This window comes from Lepus europaeus, chromosome 15 (assembly GCF_033115175.1).
Source record: "Lepus europaeus isolate LE1 chromosome 15, mLepTim1.pri, whole genome shotgun sequence".
Taxonomy (NCBI): domain Eukaryota; kingdom Metazoa; phylum Chordata; class Mammalia; order Lagomorpha; family Leporidae; genus Lepus; species Lepus europaeus.
The window spans coordinates 70,573,549-70,597,876 of NC_084841.1; the positions used below are offsets into that span (position 1 = coordinate 70,573,549).

General features: G+C 39.1%; 1 protein-coding gene across 5 annotated transcripts in view; it reads right to left on the reverse strand.

Moving 5' to 3' along the window:
* PAM (peptidylglycine alpha-amidating monooxygenase) overlaps window positions 1–24,328 on the reverse strand; it is a 200,080-nt gene that overhangs the window by 20,329 nt on the left and 155,423 nt on the right. For all 5 annotated transcript variants that reach the window (XM_062212352.1, XM_062212354.1, XM_062212351.1 and 2 more), the window contains 5 exons: window positions 20,490–20,619; window positions 7,219–7,335; window positions 5,214–5,286; window positions 3,494–3,704; window positions 2,876–3,076 (listed from right to left, as the gene is read on the reverse strand). In XM_062212352.1, the coding sequence (XP_062068336.1) occupies window positions 2,876–3,076; window positions 3,494–3,704; window positions 5,214–5,286; window positions 7,219–7,335; window positions 20,490–20,619 (732 nt within the window). The remainder of the gene's footprint in view (window positions 1–2,875; window positions 3,077–3,493; window positions 3,705–5,213; window positions 5,287–7,218; window positions 7,336–20,489; window positions 20,620–24,328) is intronic.

The window sequence follows — 24,328 nt, forward strand, 5'->3', positions numbered from 1 at the left end:
TTAAAAATATGTAGGGGCAGTGTTTGGACTAGCTGTTAAGATGACAGTTAAGGGGTGGGTATTGTGGTGCAGTAGGTTAAGCAGCTGCTTGCAATGCTGGGATCCCATATGAACACTGGATTGAGCCCTGGCTGCTGTACTTCCTATTCAGCTCTGCTAATGCACCTGGGAAAACTGCAGGTGGCTCAAGTACTTGGGTGCCTGTACTCCTCTGAGAGACCATGATAGAATTTCAGGCTGCTAGCTTTGGCCATGGCCCAGCCTTAGCTGCTGTGGCCGTTTGGGGTGTGAACCAGCAGATGGAAGATCATTCTCTCTTTCTTTGTCTCTCCGTCTTTCTCTCCCTCCCTCTAACTCTCGCTTTCAAATAAATAAATAAATAAGCCTTTAAAAAAAAAAAAAGACAACAGTAAGACACTCGTGTCCACCACCACAGTGCCTGGGTTCACTTCCCAGCTCTGGCTCCACACTTCAGCTTCCTGCCACTGCAGACCCTGGGAGGCAGCCGATGACGGCTCAAGTAGTTGCATCCCTGCCGCCCACATAGGAGACAAGGATTGATTCCCAGCTCCTGGCTTCAGCCTGACCCAGCCCCTGTTCTTATAGGTATTTGGTAAGTAAACTAGTAGTTGGGAACTGTGTGTCTATCTGTCAACCTCTTGAATAAATAATTTTTAAAAAGTAACATATACCATAGCTGCAAGTAGAATCAAGAAATATGCAAATAAAGTTATTTAAGTTACTGTTTTAAAAATCTGACTTTAAACAACTGGACTTAGAAAATGTGAGTTGCATATTAAAATTATCCAAGATATCCTTTTCCCTAATTAAAAACTCAGAACATCTCTATTAATTCCAATCAACATTTTTGTAGAAAAATAATAAATAATGGAAATAGTGATGAGACAGTCAAATTATTCATATGACTGATCATTATTTTTTAAAAATTAAATATATAAATATAAATATATTTAATTAAATATATAAAAATATAAATAAAATATGTACAAAACTGACTTATCATTGAAAATATTTGATCTTGCTTTAAGAATAGTAGAATGCTTGTGGCATATCATACAATGAAAAGAATCAACAGTATAAACATCAAATACTACCATGCAATATGATTGAGAGAGCTGACTTTTGTTTAGATTGTTTTTAGCCAGATTTCTTCTCATCTTCTCTCTTAGTATTTTTCTTCTTATATTTATTTTGGTTCACTATTAATTTGATCATCCTTTTTAAAATGAATGGTCCTGATAAATTTATTCTTTAAATATGAGATAAGACCACCCTGACAATTCAATTTCATTGATACTAATGAAAATCTTCTATTACTTATCCCTTGGGGAAGCCAAATTTTCTCCCCATTCAGTCAGCTGACTCCTTTTATTCTTTGTCCCAAATTAATTCAGGAATCACTGGGAAGACAGGAGCCAGATGCAACTTTCAATAATAACTTTAGTAAGAGACATAATTATAATGGTGACTATGAAGAGTCGATGCTAATTTAATATGGGTGAAAATATACTTAATAAAATATACTATAAAGTTATATACATATTAGAAATAAAATATATTTTCAGTTGTTATGTATTTACTATTTAAAGAAATCTTAAGCTATTTTTTTGTACTATGAATCATGTGCATCTTATTTTGTCATTTTGACTCTTTCAAATTTCCTTTGAAATTTCTTAAAGTCAAGAAGAATAGGGCCAGCTGTGGCTCAGCAGGTTAAAGCCATAGCCTGCAGCACCAGCATCCCAATGGGTGCTGCTCTTTCCTGGCTGCTCCACTTCCGATCCAGCTTCCTGCTAATGCACCTGGGAAAGCAGCATAGGATGGTCCAAGTTCTTGGGCACAGGCACCCACATGGGAGGCCAGGAAGAAGCTGCTGGCTCCTAACTTCAGCTTGGCCTGCCTTGGCTGTTGTGGTCATCTGGGGAGTAAACCAGTAGATGGAATATCTCTCTCCCTTTCTCTTTCTATGTAACTCTGCCTTTCAAATAAATAAATAAATCTTTAAAAAGTCAAGAAAATTTATATTGAAAATTAGAAAAATATTCAATAATGCATTTGTTATTTCTCCTGGCATTTACACATAAATCTCACATATTTAAAAATTTATCTTTTAAAAATATTGGCCGCCGTTTTTTAAAATGTATAAAACAATTATTCTGAATGGTGATTTTATCAGACACCTACCATCTGTTGGTGATGTGTGAAGACATAATATTAATCATTTAATAACTAGACCAGATGATCATAATTAAGAGAAAATGAAAATCTATGTTTGGGAACATTTTCTTTTTCTTTTCTTTTTTTTTTAATTCATTTGAAAGGCAGAGTTAGAGAGAGGAAAACACACACACAAACACACACACACAAACACACACGAGACAGAGAGAAATCTTCTTCCATCCTCTGGTTAACTTTCCAAATGGTCACAATGGTTGGGGCTGGGCCAGGCCAAAGTCAGGAGGCAGGAGCTTCTTCCGGGTCTCCCATGTAGGTGCAGGGGCCTAAGCACTTGGGCCATCTTCCACTGCTTTCCCAGGAGCATTAGCAAGGAGCTAGATGGGAAGAGGAGCAGCTGAGTCTTGAATCAGGGCCCACACAGGATGCCAGTGTCACAGGTGGCAACTTTACCTGGCCCCTGGGAACAGTTCTTAAATCCTTTGAGTTCTTCATTATTTCTGTATGAGGAAAACTGTTACTTGAATTAGACAATGATTTACAACACACTTGGAGTTTTAAGATAGTTTAAGATCTGTTATAACCCTTTAAAGAAAAAAATTATAAAAACTGAGTAAGTTAAATAATTTTTAAGGATAAAATACAATCCAACAAAACACAAAAAGTAAGGTGAAAATACCTGGTATGTATGAAATTGCAAATACATTTCTTCCAAATGCCGCGTGCTTAATCTCTCTCACAAATTCTTTGGTGTCAGTGTTAAAGCACTGGATCCGACCATTTTCCCTGTCTGCCACACATAACTGTCCCAAATGGGGCACCAGGGCCAGGCTGTGAGGAACACTGAACTGCCCTGGTTTAGGACTGCTCCCTGAAGTCTCTACAAAACAAAGAAGAGCCTCAGACATGTACTCGATAAAATCACCCACAGTCTAACTCTAACAATTTCTAATATCCCCAAATCATGATAGTAAAACATTAAATATCTAGAACCAGAAGGAACATATGTACAGCAGTATGTATGTTTATCCCATAACATCTCTTTCCCACAAATATATTACATGTCTTCTACTTGGAAAAAGTCTTTTGGTGGAAGCATTCTTTTTCCCTTCAAAGACGTGTATGTGTGTGTACACGCGTGTGTGCTGTATGTGACTAAGCCAACTGGATACACGCAGTGGCTCTGGTTTCTTCACCACAGAGGACAATTCCATTCTCACCATTGTGAGAGGTAGCCAATCATGTGTTCCTGGTGACACTGAAATTACAATTACAGATCAGTCATGCTTCTGGGTACCTTCTCCCCACTGTGTGATGAACTGCCCACTTGGTGAGAACTGCACAATCCGACTGTTGCAGTAACCATCGGATACGTAGATGGCGCCTGTGCCTGGATCCACAGCCACGTCAGTGGGTTGACAGAAGTGATTCTGGTCACTGCCAGGCTGCATGCTCCGTCCCAGGGTTAAGAGGGGGCCTTCTTTACTGTTTGGATCCAGTTTGAACACCTTGTTTTCAAAGGAGTAAAAAGCTTACCAACTTTTCATGGTTGTTACAGACATAAAAAGACATATACCCCAACACAGCCAAGATCACTTGCAGAGGCAACTGCTTTTCACAACTGGCGGGGACCCTACAAATCATCTGGTCTGATGGCCTCATTTGACAAATGAAGCCGATGGCACTGTAGGGATTTGCTCAAGATCACCCAGTCAATGTGATGGAGACCATTAAGTGAGTGGATATTCTATTCTACCCATCTCCACATTTCCTTGTTGTCTCTCCTTAGCTAATTACAAGGGTACTTCAAACGTCTGTGGGAAGTTGGACTAAAAGATATGTTTATCTTGGTACAAAAATTTTTTTAAATAGATTCAGTTTTTTTTCATAAAACACATTTGTCACGAACTTTTTGGAAGACCCTTGTGTGCATGGATTTCAACCTTTGTTGCACTAAAATAAATGTATTTAATTTCATTCCATTTCCCATGAACTTTTTAAAGTGCTACAATGCTCTCTAGATAAGACATGAGCAATAATTTTTGTTTACTGGGACAACATCTGAAGATTGCTGAGAGAACTTAATAACTTTGATAATTATGTCTTCTGAGTTCTAGTTTTTGTCTTTCATTTTCCTGGTTTTTTGCCACCTGCTCCTAATAGGGATTGTAAAAACATACTTGACAAGTTCATGGTTTGGTGAGGTGAGGGGATGGAGACTCTATAACTCTTCTGTGATTGAAAAATAATTTCTCTGAAACAGGACCAAAGTTTGAGTTGCTTATATACAAATATGTATTTACTAGAAACCTTGCTTCAATTTACAGAATAAGGTAGTTAGGAAAGCAAATATACAACACAAGTGATATAACAGAAATGAAATGTGGGGACAAAGGGGGTAAAAGCGAATCCAGAAAGCCAAGAAGGAGGCTTGGAGGACTCATGTAGTTGTCACAGCGAAGTTTCAGGTGGCCCCTAAGCTTCCTGCCAGCCCAAGGGAGCTGATGATTTACAGATTAGCATTCCCTAGTAGTGAAGGCCAAAAGAAAAATTTCAAAAGTGAACTGTTAAGGACTTGCATGTGTGTCTCTCAAATTCGTTTGTGGACATCCTAACCTCCAAGCTGATGGTATCAGGAGGCAGAGCCTTTGAGAGGGGATTAGGTCCTTGGAGTACAGACCTCTTGAATGGGATTAGTGCCCTTGTGAGAAACAAAAAGACATGAGAGGGGTGACGGTTTAGCCAAATGGTTGAGATGCCAGTTTTGATGCCTGCATCCCACACTGGAATACTTGGGTTCAATTCCACACTCCAGAACTGTGAGAAACAAATTTTCTGTTGTTAATAAACCAGCCAACCCTTAGCACTTTGTTATAATGGCCTGAACTCAGACATGGCTGTTCCATTTTTTTGTTGTAAACTCTCTGGGTCACAGAAACAAACTCAAATGGCTCCAGAGTACCTGGAAAGCTTAACCGTGCCAGCTTCTCTCTGAAAACTGCCAAATGGGAGATTACCTGATGCAGAGCCACGTCTGTGACCCAGTAATTTCCATCATTATCTACACTCAGGCCATGTGGCAAGTAAAACCTGTAAAACAAAAACCATTGTCTTCATTATGTACTGATACTCAGAGCATACACAGAAGGATTTTTTCTGGTTTATTGTTAAAAGCAGTATGAATTTATAAATTGATAAAAGTACATTTGTATGACTGCAGAAAAGTCCAAAATGAATTGCTAAATGAAAATACCTTTATAACAGAAATCTCCTTGTGACAAATCTTAAGCAGTATTTAGTCATGTTAAAATTTAGTCATGTTAAAATTTAGTCATGTAAAAATCATAAATATTTATTATAAATATGTTAAGATTACATAATACAAATAATACCAATTTAAAAACAGCGTCTAAAACTACATATTATCATCTGAAAATACATGTAAAACAAGTTGTCTAGCAATGCATTTGTATAGTTCTAATAAAATATAGTTTCAATAAAATATACCCCAAAGCAATAGAATATTTTGTTAATATAAATACTAAATATAGATGCCAAAGCTCTAAGAGTGCCCACTCTTCTGTGTAAAACACAAATAAAACAACTTTCAGCAAATATGGACTGTGATCCTCTAAGCAAAGTGAAGTTCTAAGCTGGACCATCATTAGAGAAAGTTAATCTAGCTAGCAAATCAATCTGAATGACCTAAGTAAGACAAACAGGAGCTCATACAGACAGCAGCCCCATGGGCTTAAGGCACTTGCACAGAGTTCACAAACACAGGGACAATATAGTAAGGTGGATTTTGTCCAGTGACACGTGACAATCCACAAGCCTTATGTGTCCACTTCTAGCCTGACTATTGTGTGAGCACCAATTCTTTCTTTCTTTCTTTCTTTTTTTTTTTTTTCATGAGCCATCTGGAACATCCTGCTGTTGAGTAATTTACTGATCTACATCCCTGTTTGGTGACTGAAAGAGAAGGTTATGATTTGCTTTCAACGTAGATCCCCTAGTGATGGCCAGGTTGATTTGGTGGCAATTGTTTCACCTTCACCCTTGATTTCTCTCCAGGATGCCTCTGCTTAATGGAGGCAGGCTCACACACAGAGTGGTGAAGTTGGTATTAGAATTGGGTTCCTGACTCACCATCTGAGAACTCTGTTCTTTAAAAAACCTTAAACCCCATTATTACCATCTAGCAGCTGCATTCAAAATGGTGGATCCTTGCCTTTCAAAGAAACTAGCCGTCCCTAAGCAGATGGAGGGGCTTCCTAAAGCTGCCAGGGACAACGGTTGAGGATATTTTGTGAGCAGGTGTCCCTTTCTTTCAATGACCATGAATATCAGCCAGCTTTTTTTTTTTTTTTTTTTGCCTCTAAATGCCATCTAGGAGTAAGACAAAATGATGAGGAGCTTTCAAAGTCAAATTACACACACCTGCTAAGGAAAGCTAAAAGTGACATTTGTTTAGCCTTCACTCTTAGATGGGAAGAGGGAAGCTTTTTTCCTTAATATATGACTTCCCTGCTGAGGATTTTTTATTTTAATCATCAGACCTTGCTGCCCAGCAACTCATGTGATTAAGTATGTATATCAATGGCTTTCTCAAGCTTGAATTCCTGCTATAATCACCTGGAGCTTTATGGCCAATTGGGGAGCGAACCAATGGAAGGAAGACCTTTCTCTCTGTCTCTGTCTCTGTCTCTCTCTCACTGTCTATAACTCTACCTGTCAAATAAATAAAAAAAAAAAAGGACCTGAACAGACATTTCTCAAAAGAAGACAAGGGACCAACAGACAAATGAAATCTAGTTTTTAGAAAAAACTTCCTAGGTGGTTGTAATATTAAGTCAAGCTTTAGAACCACTTACTGAGTAAATGAAAGAGTCGCTGACCCAGTAAGCATCTTGGGTTCTTAAAAGCAGCTATATGATATACACTCTTTCAAAACCTAATGGCACATTTTATACCCAATACATGTAGTACAAGCCCAATAACAACATAAGTCATTCCACTTACAGATTTTTCCCACTAGAATGGAGTATTGCGGCATTATTTGGATCTACAACAAGAATAGTATCTTCTTCAATGGGTCCAAGTCCTCTTTGCTGGTAAACAAACTCATTGTCAAAAGAGCTAAACAGAACAGAAAATAATCCAATCAGAAACAGCAACAAATGAAATGATGAATAAAACAGAATGCTTATTATCATGTACCCTATGTTAAATCCCTACACTGAGACAAAGTCCTTAGGAAGATGATCCTTAAGACATGGAATACTACCTTCTGTGTAAAAACAAGAGAAAAATAAATGTAAATGGTGCTTATGTGAACGGATTACCTATAGAGAGCATAGAAAACTCTTTGTATTTGGTGCTTCTAGAAAAGGAAATAGTGTAACTATGGTAAAGAGGTAAAGATTTTTATTTTGTACCCTTTAATACTTTCTGTATACCCATTTATACATTCACATGTGTCAATAAGCCTTTAAAATGTAAAAAAAAAAAAAAAAGTTCAATGAACCCGAGGAATGCAGAACACTCCTTGAGATTCTAAACACAGAACCAAAAGGGCTTGGGTGAGTTAGACATCACTCTTGTCCTCCAAGTTTCACTCCTTTGGGTCACAGCACACCATTCACTACTCAGAGTAGGCAGTAGTGTAGTAGCACTGGCGATGTTGGGAAATGTGGCTGCAAAACTTCTCACCTGACTCTATATTCACAAAACACCCCACCCCCACCCCCACCCCAGTTCATCAGAGTTTGGTCAAGAACTGCTAGAGTAGCTTAACTTAAAAAAAAAAAAAAAAAAAAACCAAAACTCTTCAAAGTATAACAATTCAACAGATATTTGCTTTCAAAAGAAAATGTAACATTTCTAAAAATATTTATCCTGTAAAAAATTATTCTGTGAATTTTTTCAAATGTTTATTAGTTTATGGTCATCTGTTTGAAAGGCAGTGTGATAGGGATGAGGAAAGAGTTCTTCCATTCAATGATTCATTCCCCAAATGCCTATAACAGCCTGGGCTGGGCGAGGCAGAAGCCAGGAGCCTCAAACACCGAGAACCTAAGTCCTTGAGCCATTGTCTGCGGCTCCTCAAAGTGTGCATTATTTGGAAACTGGATGGGAAGCAGAGGAGACGGGACTTGAAAAAGCACTCAGATTTCGGATGCAAGCATCCCAAATGGTGGCCTAACCAGCTGTATCACAACATCCACCCAGAGAAAATATAAATTATTTCAACTTTGTAATAATAATCACAGGAAGGGCAATGATTAAAATAATGTTTGTTACTGCACTTGCCTTCAGTACAATATATTATAAGGACTTAGAAGGGAATGTTAAAATATCCCAAAGATACAAAACAGTATTCATTGATTAGTTCTTTCATATTTTTATGGGAATTATGTAGTGTTCCAGTAGTAGAAGAAAAAATTTTAAATTACATTCTCTTGGCATTAAAACTATTCAGCTGAGTTTGACTGGTACAGTCTTTTGGGTATATTTTTCTTGAAAGATAACAATAAGTCCCTGAAGTAGTTCTCATTAATAATGAATTCAATTGAACACAAAATATTGATTCAGCTTTGTCAATTTAAACTTAAGTAGTAATTGTTTACATATGCTACTAATTCATGTGTAACCACAAAAGACCCAGAATAGCCAAAATGATCCTGAGGAAAAAAAAAAATCAAGCTGGAGGCATCACAATATCTGATTTCAAAGCATACTACAAAGTTACAGTAATTAAAATACCACAGTACTGGAATAAACTGACATACAGACCAATGGAATAGGATGGAGATCCCAGAAAGTAATCCACATACACACAGCAACTGGTTTTTGACATAGGTGGCAAGCATATGCACTGAAGAAAGGATAGTCTTTTCAATAAATGGTACTGGCAAAGTGGATTATAAACATGTAGAAAAATGAAATTAGATCCCTACCTCTTACTATATACAAAAACCAACTCAAGACAGATCAAAGATCTCAAGGTTAAGACTTGAAACTATGAAAATGTTTGCAGAAAGCATATGAGAAACACTTCCAGACCTTCATGTACGCAATGCATTTTTGGATAAGACCCCTCAAATCACAGGCAGCAAAGCAAAACTAGACAAATGGGGCTTTATCAAACCCAGAAGTTTCTGAACAGCAAAGGAACCAATAAATTGAAGAGGAATCTGAAGTAACGGGAGGAAATATTTGCAAGCTGCTTATCCAACAAAGAATTAATATCTAGAATAGACCTGCAATGCAAAAAACTCAACAACAAAACCACCACTCCAGTTAAGAAATGGGCAAAGGACTTGAATAGACATTTCTCAAAATAAGAAATACAAATAGCCAACAAATACATGAAAATAAATGCTCAGTATCAATAGCCATCAGGGAAGCACAAAACTAAAACCCCTGTCAGAGGGGCTCTTATCATCCATGAAATACCTCAATTCTTTCTTTAACTTGACTGTGACATTGGATAACAGAAGTTCAGCTCATCAAAGGCGCAGTATGCTGTAAGTTTCACATTCATGTGTAATAGGATGAAGTCTCTTCATTCATGTTTCTTTTAAAGTCTAAGCCTGGGGCCAGCGCTGTGGTGTAGTGGGTAAAGCCATGGCCTTCAGTGCCGGCATCCCATACGGGTGCTGGTTTGAACCCTGGCTGCTCTACTTCTGTTCCAGCTCTCTGCTATGGTCTGGGAAAACAGCAGAAAATGGCCCAAGTCCTTGGGCCCCTGCACCTGCGTGGGAGACCCGGAGGAAGCTCCTGGTTCCTGGCTTTGGATCGGCTCAGCTCTGGCCGTTGCGGACAACTGGAGAGTCAACTAGCAGATGGAACACCTTTTTTTCTCTCTCTCTCTGCCTTTCCTTCTCTCTCCTTGTAACTCTTTCAAATAAATAAATATCTAAATAAATCTTTAAAAAAAAATAACATGAAGTCTAAGCCTTCCTCATTACCAAGAAACCTAATAGTGCTTTGTAAAGGCACAATGGCAATTCACATAATGTGAAAATTAGGCTTCCTCTGACTATTAGAAGTTAAATTTTTTTTTCTTTTTCCTTTTAAATGGAAATTTTAATTGGGATAATTACAGATTGCATGCTCATGTAAGAAATCATACAGAAATATTCTGTATACACTTTATCCAATTTCCTCTAATGGTAATATTTCACAAAATTATATATATCACAACTAAGATTTGATGATTTGATAATGGTAAAATACCCTGATCATATTTAGATTTCTCCTTTCCCTTTAAAAAATATTTGAGAGGCACACACACACACACACAGGAACTGACAGAAAGTTCCCATCCACGAGTTCACTCTTCAAATGCCTGCAATGGACAAAGCTAGGCCAGGCTGAAACCAAGAGCTGGGAATTTAATCTAGGGACCCAACTGGCAGGGACCCAAGTACTTGAGCCATCATCTGCTGCCTCTCAGGATGCACATTAGCGGGAAGCTAGAAACAGGAGTGGAGCCAGGACTCAAACCCAGGTGCTCACAGGGGATGGCCTCCTAACCAGAGGCTTACCTGCTGTGCCAAATGCCTGTCCCACTTCCCTTTTTTATTTCCAAGAATTTTCACTTATTCTTACAGCTATTTGCTTGGGCGTGGAATAGATTAGTACACAACTATTCCGCTCTACCTTACAAGTTACCAAGTCTTCCTAATTCTCGTCGAGTGCTGTCATGGCTCATCACCAACAGCTCAGAATGGTGACAAGCCAATGGCCTTTGATCACAATAACGGAGCAGATCAGATCTCAGCACACCTGTTTCTGCATCTGTTCTCTGCAGAACGAGAAACTGAGGGCTGGCATCTTTACCTCCACGTGGTTTCTGCAAGAATGGGCTGCAGTAACTGTACCACTGTCCCTTTGCTTTGTCCTGCCATCTACTTAATTATTTACCATCAGTTCAAAATCGCTGATCATACTGTGTTAGGAAAAAATATTCCTACAACTTATTGATAGGGAGAAATAGAGATTTTCTTCTCCCAGGAACATACATTGAACTCCTGTAAATTATAGCATTTCTTATTGCTCAATTTATGTCTTCAGTCACTCAAATCTTTCAAAATGTAAATTCTAGCTTAAATTACTCACTGCAACTATTTAAGTTCAGAGTCACAGACCTGAAATGTTGGCCTCAGTTTCTAAGGAAAAAAAAAGGTGTATTAAGAAAGAAAGAGAAATGACCCAGGCCCACAGTTCTTGTGCCAGTCATGTCACATGAAAATGTTGCAGCTCAGGAACAAGTAAGTAAAAACTGTCCTTTACCACCGATACATGTCTGCAATGCCCACTGCAGAAAAAAACATGTCAAGTCACTGTTGCTTGGCCATCGCAAACACAATTTGTGTGTGGACTCCCAGCCTCATAACCTAGAAATGTCCAGTTTCGCGTGGTGGTCACAGTAAAATTAACTGATTTGAAGATTACCTCCTTTTATTTCATTATCCACTTTTTTGGTGTTGCAATAGTAAATTGTGAAAGATCAAAGAAAGGAATGGAAAGAAAAATGAGTAACAGAACCAAATGATACAGAAGAAATGAATTAAAAGTTGGAAGCATAGAAAAATGTCAGTTCTCGCCTTATCAAAGTACCTTTCCTGGTATGTAATTACAATGGAACAATTAATAATATGGGAGTTTTATTTGCTACAAATCACACTCAGATGGCATTTTAGGTTCTTCTTAAGACGAGCCATTTTTCTAGAGCTTTATGACTATTATACTTATTAATATTTACACTTCTCTGGTATCCATTAAGAATCTCAGTGACTAGGCAAGTTACTGAATTTACTGATTAGGGAATTTATTTAATCACCATCCTTCAAGACAAAGAAAAACGGAACACAAAGGAAACAAAACATCATAAAACAAAATTCAAAGAGAAGACACTCATATTAACACCATCCAAGTGTATTAATTTACTTTAGTAACATAAATAACAAGAAAAATCCAGAATTCTTAGGAAGAATAGATTGAAAGGAATTAACTGCAACATAGCAGGCCTGGTCACTTCACTTAGTATTGGGATATTCTTTCACAGATGTCTGTTTAAACTGGCAGTGTCAAGGGACATGGATTCCCTATTCCCATTCTTAATTTTTACAATAGGAGGTGGAGGAAGAAGGGTAGGAGCATGGGCAGGAGTGAGGGTAGGGTGGATAGTATCACTATGTTCCCAAATCTGTATATAGGAAACACATGAAATTCGTGTATCTTAAATAAAATTTTTAAAAAGGGACACCGAATCACTCCATGGATTGGTTGGTCCCAATTCTTGCCCTCTGGGCTGCTGGGGCCTCATGGAACGAACAGAACAGATGGTTCCTGGTACTCCATGGGCAAATCAGAAAAGAAATGGGCATTTTTTTTCTTAAATCAGAAAATAACACAAACACACACACACACAACCTGCCAAATAAAGTCATTTATAAACTCTCTTATAATTCAAAGCAAGGTAACCCTTGAATAATTCACAAATGGATGTCAGATGAGAGAGCTGGCTACACGGTTGCTATAGCAAACTGCGTATTTCATGTTCTAAAGCAGTCACCCTGCATTATATGCTGCAGCAAGGTCTTTATTTCAAACACATTTAACTTTTTACAGGGATCTAATAATACCCTGCACATTTCACACAGTGCCTGGAGCGCTGATGATTTCTGTTTGCTTCTCTAAAAATGCATTCAACTGAAAAGACAGAACTGCGGCCAATGGGCTGGAATTCATCAGTTCTTTATTTGAGCAGTTTGAACTCCCCATTAATGATCTTGCACATTAGCAGCTAATCAAACAGTTTAGATAAAGCTGAGAAGAAATACTTTTCTATAGTCATACAGAAAAAAAGCTGGAGTAAGGAGAAAATAAACATTTCTGTGCCATCAATCAAAATTAAGAGAATGAAAATAAATAATAGCAACTGAAGAAAGAAGTGAAATATAACATTGTAATTATATAAATTAAGAAGCCAGCGAAAGAACCCTAGTTTTTCAAGTGAGAAAATGTGAAAAGTACCTACCTCAGTGTTAGGAAAGCAAAATATACAAAGGCCAAAGACTCTAAAAGGAATATAATATATATTATAATGTAAAATATATAATATAAATTATACATTATAATTTATATATATAAAACATTGAAAACATTAACTTTTGAATATATCCACATTGTAAAAAGTCTCCATGAGAAGAAAAAGAAATATATACATGATTATTTGGTCTACCGATGGGCTGGAACTAGAGACACCCCAAATGGTGAAGAAAAGGTTAAAGATCTCTGTGACAGGTGACCTAGCCTCTCCATTCTACTCAGTCAGGTAAGGCCACAAAGCACAGGTTGCTTAACCAAGTGCATCTTGTTACTCAACAACAAGCTGGTTTATTAAAGCCCTCATTTTTGTGTGTGTTTTGCACATGGTTAAGCATCTCTGTAAGGCTGGACGAGTGGCGACAAATTCTTTCAATTTCTGTTTGTTGTGGAAGGTCTTTATTTCACCTTCATTCATAAATGAGAGTTTTGCAGGGTACAGTTTTTTTCTTTTAAGAATTGGACTATATCTCGCCATTCCCTTCTAGCCTGTAGGGTTTCTGATGAAAAGTCAGCTTTGAGTCTAATTGGAGATCCTTTGAAAGTGATCTGGCTTTTCTCTCATGCATATTTTATGATCTTTTCTTTATGTTTTAATCTGGGGAGTTTGACTACAATGTTTCATGGTGAAGATCTTTTCTGGTCATATTCTGGGAGTTCTATGTGCTTTTCCTACTTGAACATCCCTTGCTTTCTCCAAATTGGGGGACTTTTCTGTGATTATTTCACTAAATAGGTCTTCTAGTCCATTCTCTCTTTCCATACCTTCAGGAACTACTAAGACCCATATGTTGGGTCGTTTGATAGTTTCCCATATATCTCCAACAATGATTTTAAGTTTTCTATTTTCTTCTTTTTTTTTTTTTTTTTTTTTTTTTTTTTTTGGTCTGACTGTAAGGTCAAGCCCTCATATTTTTAGTCATGGGAACTTGGATGGAGTTCAAATGTCCTGACACAGGTCTTAAGGTTAGGAAATGATAACAAAGACTCAATTCTAGGTCTTCTGAAAACTGACCTTCCTAGACTGGAGAATCTCCCTGCCCATTATAAAATTCAATGTGAAAATGTAGACAAGATGGAAGAATGGTTAGCCAACTGAGAAGAACTGGAGAAAGAGACATAAAAATGTTAGAAAACAGCTCAAGCACAGTGTGAAACACAGTATGTGACAGCAGGGTGGGATACTTGAACCTTATTGCTTTCTTTCAGATATGAAGGCACTAGGGATGGCTCAGTCACTCTGAGTTCTGTTCTCCAGGCCCGATTAAACACAAGAGATGAAGGAGACCACAGACACGGAAGCAGAACTCCCAGGACGTGTCTTAACTAAGGCTCCCGAAAAACAGGGAGGCAAATCTTGAGATGATTTTTTTTTCCTACAAATTAGGAAGCAGATAGATTTCTGGAACAATGGATCTTGGTAAAATTCCAAACACATTGACAAAGGGGTGATTTGTGACTTAGTTGGGGAGTAGGGGATGGAGAAAAATTTCCAGAAAACCACTTAAGTTTTATTTGAACAAAATTTGCAAAATCATCCATTCAACTACTGAAATTTTATGAACAACACTTATGAAGATTTAAAAGACATGCATATCAAAAAGACATAGGCAAGGCTGCGAGAGCCAGTTCACTCTCCGGTTAATTAAGATTAAATTAATGTCTAAAAATTGAAACAATACTGAATCTAATGAAGTGAAACATAACTGGAATAAAGGTTTAAATTCAATATTGTAAAACACTGCACAGTTAACCTGTAGTTAACTTTCTGATAAAAGTTTCAACACAATTTAATGAAATATATTTAGAAATCCTAGATTACAAATTCACCATGAGGCAGCATGGTGACATAACTGAGAAAATACAGTGAGAACCATCCTTTTATACAAACAGATATCTAGAACATACATCAAGGAAAATCATTGCATCATTAATCAGGTAATGTATGAGGTATTACCCCCACTTGTAGACTGATCATTTTAAAGGGCTTTCAGTGCAAAGTAATGTCAGGAATCATGAAGATTGGTTGATGGCCTGAGGGATATTTAGTTTGCAGAAGATAAGTCTTTCTTTAAATATACACATAATTGACATGGATAAATGGGAGTAAATTCATCCTGTATTATTTTTGTCATCAGGGTGCATTTACAGGATTCAGATTTGAACTTAACATGATGAACTTTATAACTGGATAGCATGTCTCACATCTAGAGAACATCCTAGCTTTGAAAAAGTTTGAGCCCTAGACAACCACTGAGGGTGTGGCAAAAGAGTCACGTGCTCTAGGTGGGAGGCTGGTTCTCTGGGGGGCATTTTTTGTTTTGGGTACACAGGGTATATCATCCCATCCTGTGCTAATGAAACCTCAGTTTTCTGTAGCTGGCCCAACATCCTGAGCTCCACTCTCAGCCCATTTGCTTCAGCTGGTATTGACTACTCGCACAGTCCAGGGACAGAAAAGACCTAAGCTAAGCTTAAGTGTGCATCTCATTCCTGTGCCCACAATAGCTGGTTGAAGGATGGAGGAGAAATGACCTGTGTTAGACCAAGGAATGCTACAAAGACTCCAATTATAAGGGTTTTCTGTTGACCTATCAGGAATGTGGACTACCTCTTCTGTGAGATAAGTATAATGTGATTCTGAAGCTGCAAAAGAGGAAGGAGGAACAGCACTGATCGGGGTCTGGAAATAGAGCCGGCCAGGAGAAAATGAGTTGAGGGGCAGTTTTGTGACACAGGGGGTAAAGCCATAGCCTGCAGTGGCTCACATCCCATATGCATGCTGGTTCAAGTCCTGGCTGCTCCACTTCCGACCCAGCTGTCTGCTAACATGCCTGGGAGAGTAGTGGAGGATGGCCCAACTGCTTGTGTCCCTGTACCCATGTGGGAGACATGGAAAAAGCTCCTGGCTTCAGCCTGGCTCATCCCCAGTCATTGTGGCCATTTTGGGAGTCAACCAGCTGATGGAAGATCTCTCTCTCCCTCTCTCTGTTTGTCTCTCTGTCACTGTAAGTCTACCTTTCAAATAAATAAATAAATAAATAAATACATTTTTTTTAAAGAGTTGAAAAATGGATCCTGGGCATGGAGCTTGGGCTACCCATCACCTGAGGTTTTCATTACACACACCAATACATTTCCTCTTTTCCTAAGATAGCTTGTGTTGGGTTTTGTCTGTTACTGGGAAAAAAAAATCTGAAATAATACAAGTTCCAAAGTCCCTTCTAACTCCATATGAGCAAATGATGATGGACATAAAGCATACAACATTTAACATCTAAAAATTAGGAGCCAGATTCATCATTTAGTTCAGTGAGTAAGGGATGTGAATCCCACATGGAACAACCCAATCTTGCTGAGATACTTGAAAGAGGCCAAGAAGCAAGGCTTTGGCTTTGACAGGTTTAAGACAGAGACCCAGGAACAGCTGTTACTGAGGCTGGAGCTACGGAGTGCCTACTGGGAGGTATTTGAAGTTTAAGGCGCTCTGGCTGCCATGGTGCTCTAACATTAGGGTAGACAAGAGGCTTTTTAAAACTTCATGACTTCTTGCTGTGACACGCACGTCCTACGGCTGGAAGAACTTCTTAAAGCAGCCATATTGAAATAAGAGGCAGATGGATGGAAAAGGAAATCGGGCTGAGAACGGGAGTACCCATCTATCAGGAGGTTCATGATACACAGCATGGTTAAGTGGGAGAGTAAGGGCAGGCGGGGTTATTGAGCACAAATGAAAAGTAATAGTACTCAAAGACAGCTGGTGCAACGTATCAATAGAATTTTGGATACTAAATGTTAATTAGGGGTTATTATTAACCCCATTCACTCTCGAATACTTAAGGAATGATCACTTCCCAAGAACTAAGGGATACAGAATGCTAACAGTTGACTAAGAACAGTGCTTGCCTTATGAAGCCTACAATTTTGTGAATGTCAGACATCAGAATGGGAAAGATCCCAAGGAAGATTATTACAAAATTTCTCACCATTTTCCTAAACAGTGGTAGTACCAAGAATGCAGTATCTACTTATTCTTTAATTTCCATTTTCTCTCACCATCACATCATAAATTCTACAGGAAGGTGCTTTTTCTTTGTACAATCCTTAGGGTTTTAATGAGGGAGATGAAACACTACGTACTTTGTCTAATTTATATAATGTGGCCTATATATGTAGGAAGGATGGTCAGGCATGCCCATTCAGAAAACAGAGCCAAATCTAATTTGCTCTTTGAACAAATTTGAGTCTATTTTCCCAAAGAAATAACCAACAGGATAATCCATTTCTCTTCAGTAGCAAGAAAGCTGGGGTCTGAGCACCAGAAGAGAATTTCCTCACAGCCACAGACTGGAGAGGGACCAACCGGCAACTCCAGAAAGGGGGGAGGAAAGAGAGATCAGTGTTCTTACATCTGAAGGATAAAGATGAAGGAGAAAGAAGACACAGAGCCCACGAGGAAAATCAGCGGTGCTTCTTCGTGATGCCACTTATCAGGGCGAACACCGCAGGCCTTTGGCAGTGAGGCTGGAATCTGCTTCCACGGCAATCGTTCTCGTGTGGCCCCTGTGTCACCTCCTACCCTGATGTGGCCACGTTGATCCCCTTTATGAACTATCCCAGACTGCTGTTTGTTTGGAAGGAAAAACCACAGGAAAATGGAAAGCTGGACCTGGTCCAGTTTAGCTTTAGCCAGCTGAAACAGCATCAGTAGGAGAAAATGAGGCTATCATTTTCTCATCTGCTAAAATGTAGCTAGAAATCCATGCAGAAAATGTAACAATATTCATTAAAATGAAGGATATGCTGCAATGAGTAGTAACACTTTGCTCTTAAAAGCACTTGTTAAAATACCATTAGATGTTCAATAATGGCTAGGACGATGTAACAGAGACGCACGAATGGGAAAGCCGAGTTCCACTGTTAGCTCTCAGAAGTGATCTCTTTGTCAGGTTCCATTTTAAAGAGTGACAACTGGAAAGGATAATTAAGCAGAAACAAAGCTACCAATCTATTTTGAAACGGAATTCCATCTTCAACTACACATAAACTCCATATATGTAAAAACGATACAGATTTAGTCACCATCCCTCAAAAGGGAGGAAAAGTAACTGAGCTGTGCATGTAGATGCTCAGTTTCCCAAATGTGACCCTGCTGTCATAGATTTAAGATGGGACTGACTAGACTAAATTAACATATTTTTAAAACTTACCTTCATATGTAAATCTGCAATAAAAATTATAGGTGGATGCTCATTACTGAAAATAATTGAATCAATCTGTGAACTTGTGGAGTAAGCTTTTACAGATGCAACCAACGCATGTGTATGCAAGTCTACTGAAGGCAGTCTCCAAAGTGGTTAAGTGGCAGCTCTCGAGTTAGATGGGAAGGAACTATAGTCTGCTTGCCTGGCCACTTGCTAACTGTGAGACTGGATCAAACATAAGGTACCTCAAAAAGTTCCTGGAGAATGGAATTAAAAGGTACGTTCATTTTGATGCAAAAAAAAATCCGAATTTTGGGTCTTCAAAACGTTCTTAGAAAAATGTGTATTGTGGAAAACCGTGCATGGATTTAATTTTTTTTTGAACCTAAATAAACATATCTTTTGATTCCATTTTTTCCATGAACTTTTTGAAGTCCCCTAATATTCAGTTTATTTTGGTCTCCTCATCTTTAAAAGGTGAATGATGATGGTGATAACAGGGCCCAGCTGTTGTGAGGTCATTTATGTGCACATTAGAACATGCTAGACACAAAGATCACATTCAATAATATTGGATTTTTTTTAAACTAAAAATCCCTCAAAGAAGGTAGCAGAAGCTGGAATGAGAGGTTAGAAAGGGAAACTCGGAGGAGAAAACAGAGGTACTAGACAATCCTATGTTATTCTTTAGACTTTAGTCTTTGATGCTCATGAAAAGAGCAACTGTGAATAATAAAATTAGCCGACATTAAAATGTGAAGGTCAAGAAACGACTGCTGCATACTTGGTAGCTAAGCTATTCCAATCACAATGTCCAGAAGGCTAAGTTATTACTACCCTGGAGAAGTCTGATGATGGAGAGTGAGAGCCTTCAATATTATTCCCAATAGGAAGTGAGGGTTGTTTCAAAAGGAGGAGGGAACAACAAGGTAAAGAAGCAGCATCACCAGTGGTTACATCCATCTTTCCAGAAAGTAGATGAGATGACTTGGTCATGAAATGCATAGGACCTCCTGTTCTTTACTTATCAGAATCAGACATTAAAAGTACATATGAAACAAAGAGGTATGTTCTGCTCATAAAAATCATGGTCAGAAATATGTAGGACAACATGGAAACAGAAAGCCTCTACATAATCATAATTCCTGAAAGGGAGAATGGGAGAAGGGAATACTAAAGGTATATTACAATAGAATTAGAGTTAGCACCACTCTGTGTATCACTAACTCACAGGGACTCCATGAAGCAGCTATCACTGGCTGCAAACATTCACAGAAAGACAGCCATCCAATTTTTATGCTTCTCAATGGATGTTTTCAACACTCCTAATACAGTTTTTTTGCCAAAAAAAAAAAAAAAAAAAGGAAAGAAAAGGTAACACTTTCCTAACCATCATTCCTTAGTTTCCATACCATTATTCTTTTTTTTTTTTTTTTTTTTGACAGGCAGAGTGGACAGTGAGAGAGAGAGAGACAGAGAGAAAGGTCTTCCTTTGCCGTTGGTTCACCCTCCAATGGCCGCCGCGGTAGCGCGCTGCGGCCGGCGCACCGCGCTGTTCCGATGGCAGGAGCCAGGTGCTTCTCCTGGTCTCCCATGGGGTGCAGAGCCCAAACACTTGGGCCATCCTCCACTGCACTCCCTGGCCACAGCAGAGAGCTGGCCTGGAAGAGGGGCAACCGGGACAGGATCGGTGCCCCGACCGGGACTAGAACCCGGTGTGCCGGCGCCGCAAGGCGGAGGATTAGCCTGTTGAGCCACGGCGCCGGCCCATACCATTATTCTTTAGTTAACGAAATTTGATATACACTATGAGGATAGTGTGGAAATATGGGATTAAAAGGTACATTTATTTTGGAGCAAAAACTTTTTGAAATTCACACACTCCTGTCATGATATGCTTTCCATGAGCTTTTGGAAGACCCCCTTATATTTTTATTTTCATTTATACTTTGGAGGGAAAAATTCACTTACTTTCCATCCCAGACATGGTCCCCTCTGTGGAAAATCACCAGGTTATTCATAAGGTCCAAAGCCACCCCAGAAACCTGGCCGGGCAGCAAGTATACTCCAGGCCAGTCCAGGGCTTCTTCCATATGGAAATCTACAAGATAAACGCACACAGTGAGTGCGATGAAGAGAGCTAGTAACACCTCATGAAGATTCATACTGGCTATAAAAGCTCATGCAGTTACGTCACTGGATGCAAAGAAATTTAAAAAGGAAAAATCAAGCCGTGCTCTACATAAAGTATATCACATGCACATGCCAAGTAGCTTCCTGTGCTATGGAATAAGATAAGCAGCTATGAACCTGTCTTGGTGCTGTCTGCTCTATTTTGTTGTTGATAAGATGCTTATAAAACTAGTGAACCCTCAACGCCTTAAAGAGATGGCTGAGACTGCTTTCTTTGTGAGAAGATCCATGGCTTAAATTAATGTCTTTGGAAACCATGGCAACATAGATGGCATCATTTTACTACAAAGCTTTTAAATGGTGTAAATAAACAACAGAATGGGCAATAAGCTTACCACCTTATACCTCTCACTCTTTATCTATCAGCTATCATCTATCCATCTCCTGAGTAAATTCTGAATGTTCAACATATAACAGTCTGCCTCATAATAAACCATTCATTGATTCCCTTGTATGAGGAACAATATACGACACCAACCTCATATTTTCCTAGTTTCAGTGTTCCTGGAAGAATGGGACACTGTCTTCTAGTGTTTACATTTCATTGTTTCCCAACACAAGAAAGAGGAAAAAAATGATAGAAATCCTGCGGTTTAATGTTGTGCAAAGGACTCTCATTTCAGATCAGAATACATTTATCCTCAGAGAATACTTGGATTCACGTGTGTTAATTCCTTTCATAGACATGCCCAGGAACAGGTGCATGTATGGGGTATTGTAGTTACTGAGCATGAGCAGTTATGAGGACAGCTGTGAAAGCCCTGGTATTAGCATCACTTTTTTCCCCTCTCAAATACTTCAATTGATATCCTGAGAAGAAGAAAGGCAGCAATTCGAATATCATTCCTTCTTCCCACCCTCTGGAGGACGCAGCAATCTGTAGGGAAATCCTCAAAGACAGGCTTTAAGGACTGGTAGAAGAAAGGAAGGCACAGAGGTCACACGATCGACTCCTGAGAACTTGAGAGGATGCTGGTGTGAGAATAAGCACTTTAAAGTTATACTCTTAAAGAGGTACCCTTTTTACTCAAAAAATTTTTATCTTCAACAAAAATTAACAGCACAACACAATCAGTAGGATGCTACCTCAGTTCTACCAACAACCTTTGCTGAAGCATCTTCAACAAATACACCTCAGGTGTATTCTTTATGTGAGGCACTATGCTAGCTGCTGGCAACACAAAGAAATACAACGTGGGTTTTGGTCTTAAAGAACAAAGGGATATACTAAGGGCACAAAAGGATAGGGACATTCTAGATAAAATGAGAGAAAACAGAAGCCAAATGCTTAGGACATAAAGTACAGCAGGAACACAGAAGCAGAACCCTAATCCTTCCCGGAGTTTGGGCTGAACTGAGGGGGGTTTAGGAATCCTCAGGGCTCCTGGAGCAAACATGTGTCTTTCCATTTAAGGTAAGGGAGTGCTCAATGAACGTAAAAGTGGGCAGAGAATAATTCAGCCAGAAAGAACAAAAGCAATGATGTTTGTAACTGCAGAATGTGTTTCAACATCTTCAGGTAATCTGGCAAGGATCTTTTGGAAGTCAGATGGTGGTGGCAATGATGCAGTTCAGATGGTGAATTTCTGACCCCTCCTCCCCAGGCTCATGTGTTAAAGGCTTGGTCCCCAAAGTCTTATGTTTGTGCTAAAGATAAAAATATGTTAATGGCACTAAGAGGGCAGAAACTTACTCCAGTTATGAGGTTTGAAGTTGGTGACCAGATTGGACAGGATCATTAGCATGGAGCCACCATGATACTTGGTGCTACCTCATCACCAAATGCCAATTGGATGGGGCCTGCGTGATCGTGGACTTGGAACTTTCAAAACTGTTAGCTAAAGAAACCATTTTTCTTTATAAAGTCAGTTGCCTCTGGTATTTCCTTATAGTAATGATAAGCCAACGAATACAGGGGGGCATGGGGATCCAATGAGTTGACCTTAATCTGCTTCAAGTTCCGCCTGGAAACTGTTTTGTACTGGGCGCCACACAAAGGAGTCTGGATTTAACAATGAGATGTAGTTTGTAGCTGTGGTGTCATGACCTCTACTACAATTAATTTTGAGGCAGGCTGCAATTACTTTATCCATAGCAGTAAAAGTACAGAGGTGAAGGATAATTTACTTTTGAAATATACAGACCACATGGGAATGCCATTCTCACTCATGTGCACTGGGATAGGCCTTCCTGAGCTGGGGAGAAGCATGGCGGGACACAGCTGTGGCTAATAATCCTTGGCACAGCAGTGGATAGGAATGGAGCTGCTCAGATGAATAGCATCCATCATCCATCAAGCTGGCTTGTCAAAATAGGGAGGAAAAGGTTGCAAATTGCTGCTATTGGCAACTGGGAGTCTCTGAAGGTTTTTAAGCATGGGCAGCATTATTAAAACGGTATTTTTGAAAGCAAATCTGGAAATACGGCATGAGCATCATTGTCAGACATGCCTGGATAGATCAACAGACAGATAGATCATTCCCCAAGGAAAAGGTTCTAAATGTTTGCTTCAATCTCAGGTTGTACTTCATTCATTCTCATCTTGGTTAGAGCTTGTCCATTCAGTTTTCATCATTGTAAACTCCTTCACCAGGTCCTGAGACTTCTGGATGGGCTCCAAGGGAATCAAAAAACTCATGACAGTGCAGACATTTAATTGCTTTCATCAGATTCTCAGAGCCCAGAACCACCACATGGAGACAGAATTCTATCAGGGCATGGAATACATCTTACTGTTATCTCACTGCATCCCACACAGGGCCTGGCCTGTGGTTATGGCCTAAAAAATGCACTAAACTGGATTCCATGGCCCAGTCTCTTACTTCTTTATGTTGTCAACTAGCATTGAAATCCATTTATAATATTCTAATTCATTAGTACTAAGTCTGTTGACACCTTCTACACTGCTGAAGACGACGTGAAGATACTTAATAAAATGCTAATTGGTGGGGTTGGCACTGTGGCAGTGCTGCAGTGCTGGCATCCCATATGGGGCGCCAGTTTGAGACCCGGCTGCTCCACTTCCCATCCAGCTCTCTCTTATGGCCTGGGAAAGCAGTAGAAGACAGCCCAAGTCCTTGGGCCCCTGTATCCAATGGGAGACCCAGAAGAGGCTCCTGACTCCTGGCTCCTGGCTTCAGATGGGCACAGCTCCCACCATTGAGGCCAATTGGGGAGTAAACCAGCAGATGGAAGACCTCTCTCCCTCTTTCTGTGCCTCCCCTTCTCTCTCTGTGTAACTCTTTCAAATAAATAAATAAATCTTAAAAAAAATGCTAAATGGCTAATGACTCTCATTAAATACAATAAACACATATCATTGTTCTAGAAACTTCTGTTCAGTGATCCACCCACAGGTACTGGTAGCTAAGTTCTCCTGAGGTGCACAGATTTTAATTCTCAAAGGAAAAAGGTAATGTGCTTTGTTCTGGGGTCAGGAATGAATTTGATAAAATACTAGAAATCCTTAATATTGTATGAAGTACTTATCTGGGTATGAATGATCTCAACTATCTTCTGAGATTGGTAAGTTCTTGGATGTGCAAAAACCATTGATACATGGTTTAGAGACAATCTGCACCAAGCATAAAAATATTTGTTATATTTAAGTATCTTTT